General features: G+C 33.9%; 2 protein-coding genes and 1 long non-coding RNA gene across 3 annotated transcripts; all 3 read right to left on the reverse strand.

Moving 5' to 3' along the window:
• Window positions 1–2,389: 2,389 nt before the first annotated feature.
• Window positions 2,390–3,168, reverse strand: LOC141704905 (uncharacterized; the record flags this gene model as incomplete). The annotated part of the gene is made up of 2 exons (XM_074508053.1): window positions 2,916–3,168; window positions 2,390–2,565 (listed from the first exon to the last, which is right to left on the reverse strand). Coding segments are annotated over exons 1-2 (429 nt in total), but the record flags the coding sequence as incomplete, so codon positions are not given.
• Window positions 3,169–3,544: 376 nt separating this feature from the next.
• Window positions 3,545–4,219, reverse strand: LOC141704906 (uncharacterized). The gene has a single exon (XM_074508054.1). It carries the CDS (start codon window positions 4,217–4,219, stop codon window positions 3,545–3,547), a length of 675 nt encoding a protein of 224 aa, XP_074364155.1.
• A 7,123-nt stretch (window positions 4,220–11,342) lies between these two features.
• On the reverse strand, window positions 11,343–12,469 carry LOC141704904 (uncharacterized). Its single transcript, XR_012568120.1, has 2 exons — window positions 12,213–12,469; window positions 11,343–11,959 (listed from the first exon to the last, which is right to left on the reverse strand). It is a non-coding gene; the product is annotated as an uncharacterized LOC141704904 (long non-coding RNA).
• Window positions 12,470–13,017: the final 548 nt, after the last annotated feature.

The raw sequence follows: 13,017 nt of genomic DNA on the forward strand, positions 1-13,017 counted from the left end.
GTTTTAACAAATTTCTAAATAAAGACTTGTATGAGGTTCATTTTTGTTTGCACAACAATCTTCTATCAAGGTATGTTTTATTCTACTTCTTCTTTTTCAGCATAGGTACATATTTTATATCTTATTCTATATTTTTACTATGCATTTAAACTATTACTACCTATGAAATGTTTACTTTTTAGCTATGGTTAAACATCCTCCTTATTTTATAGAGCATGTTTTTGTTTACATTGTTTGTACAAATATGTCAATGATATTACTTTCAAATTAATTATTAAAATATTCTTTCCTACAAGATATTTATTGTTTTTTTTGACATTGGTCATATAAATTTTCATGTGCTCCCAAATATAGTTGTATTAAATATGCATGATTATGCATTAAATATTTATATTAGATTGTAAATATAATATTATATAAATAGATATATATATATATATATACTTAGAAAGTCTTAAGATTTTGATGCATATATTAAATGATTTATACATGAATTGCAATACATTATTTATATGTGATCTCAATTATTTTGGAACAATGATGCATGATTTTACGTTTTAGTTGAATTGATATATTTTTAATTTCAAACTATTATATAATTTTGTAAATTGTATGTTACTAAAATATAATTTTGTATTAAAGTGTATTAAGTACTTTCTTTTCTTATTTATTGTTTAGAACTATCAAAATGGTATATGTTCTTTGTTAACTAGTATGGTTTAGTACTTTATAGCCTATATAAACATTGAAGTAATATTGTTTACGCCTTACCATTATATATGGATTATTTATTAATTTTTATTGGTTTGATTATTTGAAACTTAGGATTTGTTTGGCAATATTTTGGATCACCATTTTTGCATATAAGGTAAGTTAAGTCTTCACACTTTATTTATTTTAAAATCTTTTAAATATTTTTGCACTGCTTTTGTTTTAAAATTTATGGATCAAGTACCCTATTTTAGAAATAAGAATTCCCAGTGAGCTCTGACTTATGAACCAGTTAGTAATTGCGTATAGTTCCGGAACTAACCTTTGATACCTTACCAGGGAGTGCTACTTATGATGCCTTCGGGAGCGCACACTCTATGATACCTTAGTAAGGGGCGCATTATTGACAAAAATTATGAACTTTTGATACTGTGTCACCAGGTATTTGTGGCATTAGCGAGCTATGGAATTTTATATCTTATGTCATATGGATTTTGGAAAATGATTTTTGTTTTATAAAATTATGATACTTGATCCACAAGTGTAGAATTGTTTTCTTGCTGGGCTCTTTGGCTCATTACTCACAAATTTTCAGGTGCTTAGCTTTTGGGACATCTTAAAGGGGACTTGATTTGAGCTTGCCTTTGGAATAATATTTTAGTGATTATGTTTGTATTGGAGCTGCGACTCCCAGGATTTACTTTATTTTCAGCTTAGATGATTTTATTTATGTCTCGGATTTTAGAATTCTAATGAAAAACTAGAACTTATTCTTATTATGGATTTAATTTGGAGTTTTAGCTGAATATTTAATATAACTATTTTTCTGAAAATTCGGGGTATTACAATACATACTAGAAGACCTTTCCAGTTATTTCTTAGTTCATCTTCACCCTAAGGAGGTATTTGTTTGTATTTATTTGATTAATACCACAATAACATTTAGGTACCCCGCTATGTTATAAACACACAAGTTATAACTTATAAAACTTTTTTAAAGCAAAGTGCTTGCAGAAAAATTAAAATGATTTCAAAAGTGAGGTGTTGCAAACAAACTTGAATAGATTATATATTTAAAAGTAAACTGAACATAGTACTTCAAACATCACAAGTTTTGCAGTCTGTTCATTTGATGCATTTATAAATTCCGATAAAGAGCCGAGATTTGATCAGATAAATAATTGAGGGTTTTCAGAAAACATATATAAGACTATTTGTACAAAAGAAATATGTTTGTTAAATAAGTTGCAAAAAGAAGAGAGTTCTTGTAAACACTTAATTATCTCAAAATCAGAATACCTCATACATCGCACGTATCTTCTTGTAAACCGTACATCACTAACTTGAGGCAAGTTCAAAGCGCTTTGAAAATTGTAAGCTTCATCTGTCAACCTGAAAATTTGACAGCAGATAAAGTATTTGGTGTGAAATTCTTCTATACATGCAAATGGATGTCATCAACTCTTCCTGTGTATATACATGACACCTGTGATGGACTTTAGTTAGCATGAAAGAATAGAGCTTTGTACTCCTCGGTGAAACCAAAAATGAAACCTCACGTCTATATGCTTACTCCTCCCATGCAGAACAGGATTTTTCATCAGCTCTATTGCAGACTTATTATCAATGTATAATATGACTGACCCAACCTGTTGTCTCAATACCTTCCTTAACAGACCTCGTAACCAAATGCTCTGACATGCTGCCAGCGTAGCCGCCATGTATCAGCTTCACACGACGATAATGCAATCACCCTTTGTTTTTGTGATGTCCATGATATCAAATTCCCATTTAGATAGAAGTACATTCCTCCCGTGCTTCTCCTGTCAACCACATCCCCAGCCATGTCAGTGTCTATAAACCAGATAGTGCATTTCTGTAGCTATTACGTGTATATCTCAGCCATAGCTTATCGTTCCTTTATTACCTCAGTATTTGCTTCACCACTTGTTTATGTTTGACTGTTGGCTGCTCCATAAATCTGCTAACGACACCCACACATAAGTTATATCAGGAAGGAATGGGTTAAATACCTTAAAACACCCAACAATTGCATCGATATTCAGTAGCATTCACCAGTTCTTCTCTGCCTTCATCCTGTCCACTGAAGTTTCTGATCCATGGGACATCTTGTCAAATTATAACTCACAACCCAGCTTTCTGAAGGATTCATTTTACATATGCAGCCCGCTTCAACGTAATACCTGAGCAACTCTGACTGCCTTCAATTCCCAAGTAATACGATAATAAACCCAAGTCACTCATTTCAAACTGTTGATTCATTTCCCTCTTGAACTCATCAACCTCTGTTAAGTTAGCACCTGTTATTATCAGATCATCCACATACACGCCTACTATTAGTAAACTCTCCTTTTTATACCTCGTGTATACAGCCTGTTCGTGTTGGCACTTTAAAACCCCAATTTTGTTAAGCACTTGTCCAGCCTTGCATTTCATGCCCTTGGGGCCTGTCGTAGCCCGTACAACGCCTTCAACAGTCGATACACTTTATATTCCTGTCCTTTTTTAACAAACCCTTCCGGCTGAGTAACGTACACTTCATCAAGTAATTCTCCGTTTAAAATGCATACTTTACGTCAAGGTGGTGCACCTGCCATCCTTCTTTTGCTGCCAGAGCTAGTAACAACCTTATGGTGTCCAACCTTGCTACAGGAGCGAACACTTCGTTATAATCTATTCCTTTTCTCTGCACATATCCCTTGGCCACAAGTCTGGCTTTATGCTTTACTACATTTCCTTCTGTGTCTTTCTTTAGTTTATAGACCCATTTTAGCCCCACAGGTTTATGCCCAGCTGGTAAATCGGTAAGCTCCTAGGTATTATTCTTTTCACTCATTTCAACTTCGGTTTTCATGGCCTCCACCCACTCCTGCTCACTCACTGCTTCACTGTAATGTGTGGGCTCTTCTACCTTTAGTAACATGACCTCGTCAATCATTTCTATCATCTCAGTTTCGTTGTATATTTCATGTAATGGCCTGTATCGTCGTGGTTCGCTGCTCTCAGCACTCGATATATCTGTGTTTTTTGTGAACTCACCCTCTGTTGTGTCACGAGGTATTTGAACAGGTGTCCTCTCCTCCTGTTCTGCTGTGTCGCGATGTTCAACCACTGGTGTTTCTTCAACCTCCAATACTTGTCCTGGAATTAAAATTTCAGTGGTTTCAGCTTTTTCCCATGACCAAAACTCGTCCTCAAAGAATACTACATCCCTGCTTTTATGCATTGATCCTGTCATGGGGTCATAAAGCCTATTTCCCTTAGTCCCTGGCTCTCTTCCAAGGTAAATCATCCTTCGACTTCGATCGTCTAATTTCTTGACGTTCACAGTTGGTATTTTCATGTACACGCAGCAACCAAACACACTTAAATGACTTAAATCTGGCATCCTTCCACTCCATGCCTCATATGGCGTTTTTCCCTCCAGCACTCGAGTTGGAAGTCCGTTTAGTACATAAATTGAGTGCCTTACAGCCTCACCCCACATCCACGGCGGTAGTTATGATTCCTTGATGAAACTTCTGACCATGGCTGCTACTGTTCTATTCCTCCTTTCAACCACCCTCGTTTTGCTGCGGGGTGTATGGGGCGGTATATTGGCGTTCAATCCCTGAGTCCTCATAAAATGAGTTAAACTCTTTGAGCAAAACTCTCCTCCTTGATCCGTTCTTAACATTTTGATTTTCAACTCACTTCTATTTTCAACCAACGACTTGAATTTCTTAAACGCATCAAATGCACTACTCTTCTCCTTCAACAAATACACCAACATCCTTCTACTAAAGTCATCTACAAATAATAGAAAATAACGGTTACCTCCTGGTGTAGTGGGCGTGATGGGTCCGCACAGGTGTGCATACACCAGCTCTAGCTTCTTTTCGGCTTTAAACGTTATACTAGATGGGAATGGGCTCCTGGGTTGCTTTGACATCAGACATCCCTCACATCTCCTAGTTGGTTGAACGAGCTTTGGAATCCCTCTAGTCATCTTCTCCCTTGACATTAATTCAAGGGCCTGAATGTTCACGTGGCCAAGGCGATTATGCCACAACCATGTCTCCTGCTCTGTTTTTACCATCAAACACATAGGGCCATTGTCTTCAAGGCTAATTTTATACAAGCGATTCTGAGACTTTTTCACCTTCATTAATGTTCTCCCACTTTGTGCATAGACCCACATGTACTCTCCGTCCATCACAATTTTATTTCCACCCTCGGACAATTGTCCCAAGCTTATTATGTTGTTGCAAAGGTCGGGTATGAAGAAGACGTCTGTGAACACTCTATCTTCCCCATTCTTACACTTGAATAAGATATCTCCCTTCCCTCTTATGTACACCACAAACCCATCACCAAATTTAACCTGTCCTGTCACGCTTTTGTCCAAAGTTTTGAATTTCCCTTCTTCGCCAGTCATGTGGTTGCTGGCCCATTATCGAGGTACCACACTTGTGATCGTCTTTGTGACTCGCCCTTTGCTCATAGCTTTGGGAACACATTTCCTTCCTTTACCAATATGCTAACTTTATCCTCATTCTCGATTTCGGCCACCAACAAGGCCGGCTCATCTCCTTGTATTTGTGACAGGTTTACCTCCTTACCCATCTCTCTGTCACGACGAGGTTTCCTGCACTCTGCAGCGAAATGCCCAAGTCCCTGGCAATTGAAGTAACGTACTTTGCTCCTGTCACGTATCCCACGAGCTGGTTCATTGCCCTTGTACTCGTTCCCTCCTTTGTTGTTTCGTTTCATCCATTCTTCAGGAGTCAACAGTAATTTATCCTCTTGGTTTTCTCTTTGCTTCCATTCCTCTTCAGTCAACAGAAGTTGTCCTTGGCCTGCCCCTGTGTCTGTTTGGCCTCGAACACGTTCCTCATGGGCTTTTAACGAGCCCACCACCTCTTCTATTGACATCTCTTCTAATTTTCCAAATAGTTGGATCGCTTATGCAATATGGAGAAATTGCGAAGGAACAGCTTTTAGAAGCTTCTCAACCACATAACTTTCTTCCATCGTCTCACCTAGTGCCCTTATGTTTGTTACTAGACAGTGTAATTTCAAATAGAAATCATCTAGCGACTCACTTTCCTTCATGCTCAGGGCTTCGAATTCACCCTTCAGTGTTTGAGACTTTGCTGCCTTTACTATGTCAGCTCCCAAGCTCATTATTTTGATGGCGTTCCAAGCATCATTCGACGTTTTCTTCTCAACCAAAGCGAGTAAAATCTCCTCTAGAATGCCTTGGTACATGACAGCCAAAGCCTTCTTGTCCATTTTATCATCGATCACAGCCTTCTCTCCCTTTGGTTCGATCGCCTCTCACACCCTGTATGCTTGCATGAATACTCTCATTTTGAGAGACCACGCAGCATAATTAGTCTTTGTAAGCATTGGATAACTCACACCAAATGAAGTCTCCTTAGGTTTTTTTATTTCCATGGCGAATTGTTGAGCACGTCTTCTAGCTGATCGCTGAAGCTCTGATACCAGATGTAGCACTAATGTCAACACACACACACTGTTTTTGTTGCTTGGAACAATGTTTTCTCACGTTAAGTTCTTCAATAACAGTTACAAAGCATAATTATAGAAATCCTATCAACTACTGCTACAAAATAGGAACAAACTCCTATCTTGAATGCACTTCCTTATTTTTCTCTACCACCTCTAATAACTATCCTGACTAAATCAAATCAACTATATTATAGCTACATAACAACTCTAATTATTTCTAAATAATGTTTAGATTAAAAAAAAATTATCTAACAATCAAGCTTGAAAGAACAAGCTAAACCTTATATTTTGAGTTAGACTTTTACAGTTACTGATATTTCTACCGAAAAAATTCTATATAAGAGTTTTAGCTTATACATCATTCCATACCGAGGAACATAAATTACCAACAAAATTAAAACCAAGAAACCATTCTCCAACATAAAAACAATTAACAATATAATAACTATATACAATAAGAGCTGAGAGGGTTTATTTATAAGATAATTAGCAAATATATACGAGGGTTTTTTGGTTGTTCGTATTAAATGTCTATAAAAATATACATGATAACCTAGTAACTAGTAAGGAGTTTGTCACTACAATATATTGAATTATAACCCTAACAACTACTAAATGATTCTTGCATCACACCTATAGCAATAAAATATTAATATTAATATAATTATGCAAACAAATTAAAATTGTTATTATTATTATTATTATTATTATTATTATTGCTATTATTATTAAATTAATACACATATGCAAAAACTACAAAGATAAACAGAGGTTACTTTATATATTTTCGTAAGAAAATAATCCATAAGACAAAATAACTTGGCAAGAAATTTAAAAAACAAGATTCGTAATTATTCATCAATAACAACAGAGGCACGTTATTTATTTCCCTCAACGTAATACCTTCTTAATCTCATTGTTTTTCATATACCAAGAGAGCAAAATCCTGTCAAATCACACGGTTAAAATTATTTTTTCTATGTTTTTGTAATATAATATATTTACATGACACTTAAAGTTTTGGAGCCATTTAATTGCATTTTAACAATAATCATAAAAGTAATATATGCCAATTGTCCACTACATGCTCAAACCATATTAACTTGTTCCTTTTAAACATTTTACCATATATATTCTATATAGATCTAGATAAATTTATAAAAAACATAATTTGGATATTGGTAGCCAAGGATGAATTAACAATATTCGTACAACGCTTACGAAAGAAGAAACAAATGCTACAAATTAGGTATTTTTAGATTATAATCAATTCAGGACTAAACAAAAGAAGCACCATTCAGAGAAATAAGTCATCAAATGTCAAAAAGAACATAAAACAAGGTGAAACATTACTTACCAAATATATTTTGAAGACATGGCCACAGAAAAATCTACTCACATTGTTGTGCGGAAGAGTAGAAATGAAGGGAATGAAAAAAGGAACACTAACTTTTGTGCAATTGAGGATGCATTATTATAGGTATTATTTTGAGGTCATCTTGCTTTGTCAATTTATTATTTAAAAGTTGGTGAGACGTAAAAGATATAACTGTATCCTAAACAGTATTAGAATTTTATGTAGTTATGTTTTGAAAGTCTATGCTATTAAATTGAACATTGGTTGGATAACAATTCATTTTAGCAAAAAAAATTAATTTAAATAGTTGATCAAAGTCTAAAAATTATTAAGATTACATTTAATTTTTATATATGAAATCCTTGATTCTAATCCTAATTATTAAAAAAATACATTTAATCAATTTGTAGTTGTTGATAATAACACGCTACCACAATTAAATGAAAAAAAATCTCCAATATTAAACAACTAACAGAGTTATTCTCAATCACCCGCTAACTTTATTCGCAATAAGGTAAAAAGTAAAACTTTTCATATTTCCATCCACAACGTTGTCTTTTTCCTTAAAAAAAAGTTGTCAATAAGTTTCATATAAAATTAAGAATCAACAAAAAGGTAATTTACAAATATAAGTTGAGTAGAGCTGTCCGTGAACATCTCGGGACCGGTTTGCAAGGATGCTACTCATCATCTTGAGATTTTAAAAATCATCTTTTGAAGTAAAAGTTAAAGTAATTTATTCAAATTAAATTATGGGCTTTTTATTATTGTAATTCTTTAAAATTTATTTTTAAGAAAAAATATTGATTTAAATGGAAAAAACCTTGCGAGAGTTTTAATATCATAAATCCTAGATTTTCCAAATCTGCATCCCCCGTCAATTGGTATCAGAGCCACTATTTTTTATACATAATCAATGATGAATCAATTACTTCGCTGATAGTTACCTCACCTTTATGCCCCTGTAATTACCTCTCCCGAAAAAGTTGTTACCTTCACAAAATATATTTTCAAACCCTGCCAAAAACTTTATTGTGAAAATAAGTTATTCGAAACTTTTTCGAGCACTTATCAGTCATCCTATAATTTATTTACTTTTGCTAAGCAAGAATCCTATAATTAGACCTCAACAAATAAAAAGTTAAGGATTGGTGATCGAGACCACAAGAAAACTAAAAATAAAAGAAGATGTTTCTTATAAAGTATTTTATCCATATTGCACATATAGTTAAGCATGATATGAAGAGGATTAATATTAAAGTAATCAGTTCAAGGAATGAAGTATTTTTTGTACCATGTTCAACGCCAACAATCAAGTACTCACAATATTATTATTAGACATAATATTTAATTGTCATGTTCCTCAACCAAAATATTCTTTCAAAGAGACACATAGTGGTAGAAAATATGTATACAGTTTAACCCCAACATCCACTATGGATATTTGAAAACAAATTAAAAGCAAAAGTTAATCTAGAGTGTCACATAGCCTTGGGGTTATGTAATAAACAAGTTAAGCTTCCGGTATTTCATATGTCCTATGCTAATAAAGTCAATGATATTGCTCAAAAAATGGTTTTTTGATAAATTTCTCCTTGGTTGCATTTTTTAGTTCGAAAGATTACGAACATGGTCATATATGATATTTTCCTCATGAAACTTGGTCGTATCATTTTGGGGAGTCTATAGCTTTTCCATCAAGATGCGCCTCATTTTGTAAGTGTAGACACATTTATTCGTCAAAATATGTAATAAATATACTCCTACTAGTACTAGACATATGTGTAAAGTCTCAAAGAAACTTTTGGAAGCAAAACAAAAGACTCATATACTCCTACTAGTACTTGACATATTTCTAAAATTCTTGAGACGATTTGGAACCAAAATAAAAGACTCTGCAAGCCTAATATTTAGAAGTTTCTAAGACAAATTATCTATTTTATTAGAATATTAGCTGATTACGATATTAGAAAAAAATTGTTTTATTTGATAAGGAAGTGCTAATATTATTATATATAGGATCCAAGTGATTATAATTATTGATATAGAAATTACATTATATGTTCTGTGTGAGGTTATCACATGCACGTGTGATATTCACTCCAAGAAACTTGGTCGTGTCATTTTAGGGAGTTCATGGGTTATTTTATAAGTGTAAGCACACACATATATATAATAGGCAAATGATCAAATAGAAACTAAAGTTAAAATAAAAACTAGAAACTAATCTAAGCCATTAGATCAATCTGCCTTAATAGCCCCCTAAAAGCACCACACCGAACTAATATGTACCCTCCCACACACAATCTCAGCTTTTTTTCTCCGATTTTTATTTGATTTTTAACGTCAAACGGTAATTTGTTTTAAAATCCGACTTCACTGTATTTTTCTCCACCTCTCAACGATCGATTTGCATACCATATGTGATATATTTCAAAATAATTTAAAATAAAATATTACTTGAAATCTAGTTTTTATTCCAAAATTGGTTTCTATTAGAGTAGCCCATATATATATACTAGTCTGTAACCTGAGCCATACACGGATTGCTTTTAACACTCGAGTAATTTTTAATAATATGTTTTATCTTAAAATTATTGATATATTAATATAAATTTTCAATAATTGAAAAATAAATTTAAGAACATAATACGTTATAATAATTTATGTTTTATGATAATTTGAGACTTGACTGAAAATAAATAATATAATATATAATATGTTATTTACGGGACTCAAACCTTTAACCTGTAGAAACTATTAAAAATAAAGATATAAAGTTTAAATTTAATATGTTGTTAACGGAATTTGAACCCTCAACCTATGAGAGCAGTTTAAATATTAATATAATATTTTTTATTATTATATCCAACGGTTCCCATCTATATGTCTTTAAATCTGACGGTTGTTATTTAGGGTGTTATTTAGGGTACCAAATAACTGTACCAAACAACCAACCAACTACCAAATTGCCTATAATAGTATAGTATAGATAGATTTTTTGGTGAATACATGTAGCAGAGCTAGATATCTACTTAGAAGGGCTAGGAACCTATTTGGAAGCAATATAAAAGGTTCTGAAAACCCAACATTTACATTATTTACTTTATTAGGATAACACATAATTATATAATCTTCTTCAAGTTTTGTTTAATTTTATTATATAATGGAGTCAACAAGTTATTATTGTCTATTTATACTAAAGTTATATTATTTGAGTTGTGTGAGATTGTTTTTTGGAAATATTGTTGGGTGCCACAAGTGATAAGCCTCCTCCCATGATTTCCTCATTGTTATCATCCATCTCTTCAAAACCTTTAGGCCCTGTCACCCTGATATAACATTATATATATAGAGGTTCATGATCATGGGTTGAGCAGACATGGAAGACAGAAGAGTAGCGCATTCTGTGTATTACCTGGTTGTCGCAGTATCCAAATTGTTTTTACTAGGTTTATTCGATCCAGTCCCTGGTCCAGGATGTGTGTAAAATAATTTGATACCTAATTTTTCTTTAATAGAATCCGAATATTTGACAAAAATAAGACAAATGAAAAAGCTTATTGTTCAAAAAATGAGAAGCAAACAATAAAGAAAAAAAAAGGAAGTGGTTATGTTGGATATTATTGTTAATTTTGACTATAAGATTAAATGTAATACTAATTATTAATCAATAAAATACATGTTTTCATTTGCCTTGTACAAAAATAAAAAAGTAAAAAACAATCCTCTGCATCTGGTTTTTAAAATTGTGAATCCAGCAACTAGAAGTGTACAATACTTGTATTTGCTAAGTTTCTGATGTGGATTCGGCTGCTCGTCCCCCCTTCTAGGGGTTTCCCCACCGACCCAGTGACACACCAACCACCCAACTCTTATTCTGTAGCCCAAAGGGAGCTAGGAGCATACATAAGCTACTTAGAGCATACAAGACTCTGACAGCTACTTTGTAATAAATAGGTAGGGCACCTAGGTTCTTGGGATAGATAGCGACTTAAAGTGTTTATCTGTCCAGGTTGAAGTGATTACCGGGGTTCTTTTGGGGGCCATATGGTTCACCCGGTAATTGACTTTCTTCTTTTATAGCACATTTTATCCTTTAGCCTTAGGCTGAGCAGTCTACAAGGTGAACCGGACTCGGCCATCTCATCTCGAGATCAACGGGATTAGAAAAGCTCATAGGAGAGGGCGATCCAGGACCTAGCAAGGGGAGAGTTAGCCACTAAGGAAGAGTTACCAATCCATATCTGTTATCTACCCACTGCCTTGGACTTCGTCAAGCTACAGCTTAATCCCAGCAATAACTTGATTACATTGTTCAGAATGAATAATCTCACCTAATGCTCTCTCTTGCACCTGCAGATGATACATATTATATTGATTATAAACATACAAAGTACACATAATCAAAAGAAAATCAACCCTTCTTCTCAGTTGTCCTGCTTCCAAAGAAATGATGTGTCGGCTCAGAGATATTTTAAACAGTAAAACTTCAACATATCTACTAATTTGTCTTTAACTTCTATTGTAGGTTCCAGATTGATATCAAATAAACTACACAGTAATATTACACACTGAACTAGAATTAGAAAATCACCACAACCATCACCTGGACTCAACTGCATTAGATTCCGATCCTCTAAAGAATGAAAGGCCCCACCAAATCCAAAATGCTTTACTGAGATTTGGGAATTCAGTACCACCATGTCTGGAGAAACATCAGAATCCCACTCTGTAAACAATGTGTGGTAATGCTTACAAGGAAGAGTAAGGAGTACTTGTGGCTTCTTCTAGCACATCTCTGTCTAGCCTTTTTTCACACGTTCGTAGCCACGAGAGAACTGAACTCCTGAATCTAGGAGTACAGCCGAGAATTTAAAAAAACACAACATACTAATGAAATATGATTGCCTAACCATTTTTTAGCTTTTGCGTGGTAAATTTTTTCCATAAATTACCAGTTCTTTTCGAAATGGACGAATTTTGTGAGAACACATAATTACTTTAAATAATGAAAACATGAATGATTTTGAAATATTCCCTTCGCTGACTTATTTAAGTGTTTCCATCCCCTTCTTTATTTTTTGAGCTGCTATCGGAGTTCCAATTCAGAACAAGAAACACGCCAGAAATGCCATGATGGCACAAAAAAAAATGTCATCGTTCTATTGGCACAACCTACATATATCCCCTTAGCTAGTGAATATATCGGTGGAAAAGTACAACCAAAGAAATTCGTAGTAAAGCACAAACCAAAGAACAAGCGTCAAAATGCATATAAGCAAAGAACAGGCTTCAATATGCATACCAGAATGTGCAGCACAGCAGAACACAGCCTCATAACATATTATAAGTGAACTCAGAACCTTCGGCTTCATTTATATCACTTTTGGTGCTAGTAGTTTTTGAAATAT

The sequence above is a fragment of the Apium graveolens genome, unplaced genomic scaffold (assembly GCF_009905375.1).
Source record: "Apium graveolens cultivar Ventura unplaced genomic scaffold, ASM990537v1 ctg8397, whole genome shotgun sequence".
Classification (NCBI taxonomy): Eukaryota; Viridiplantae; Streptophyta; class Magnoliopsida; order Apiales; family Apiaceae; genus Apium; species Apium graveolens.

Bases quoted from the DNA above. Each gene is read 5' to 3' on its own strand.
- LOC141704906 (XM_074508054.1), bottom strand. From the start codon at position 4,219: ATGTGGGGTGAGGCTGTAAGGCACTCAATTTATGTACTAAACGGACTT.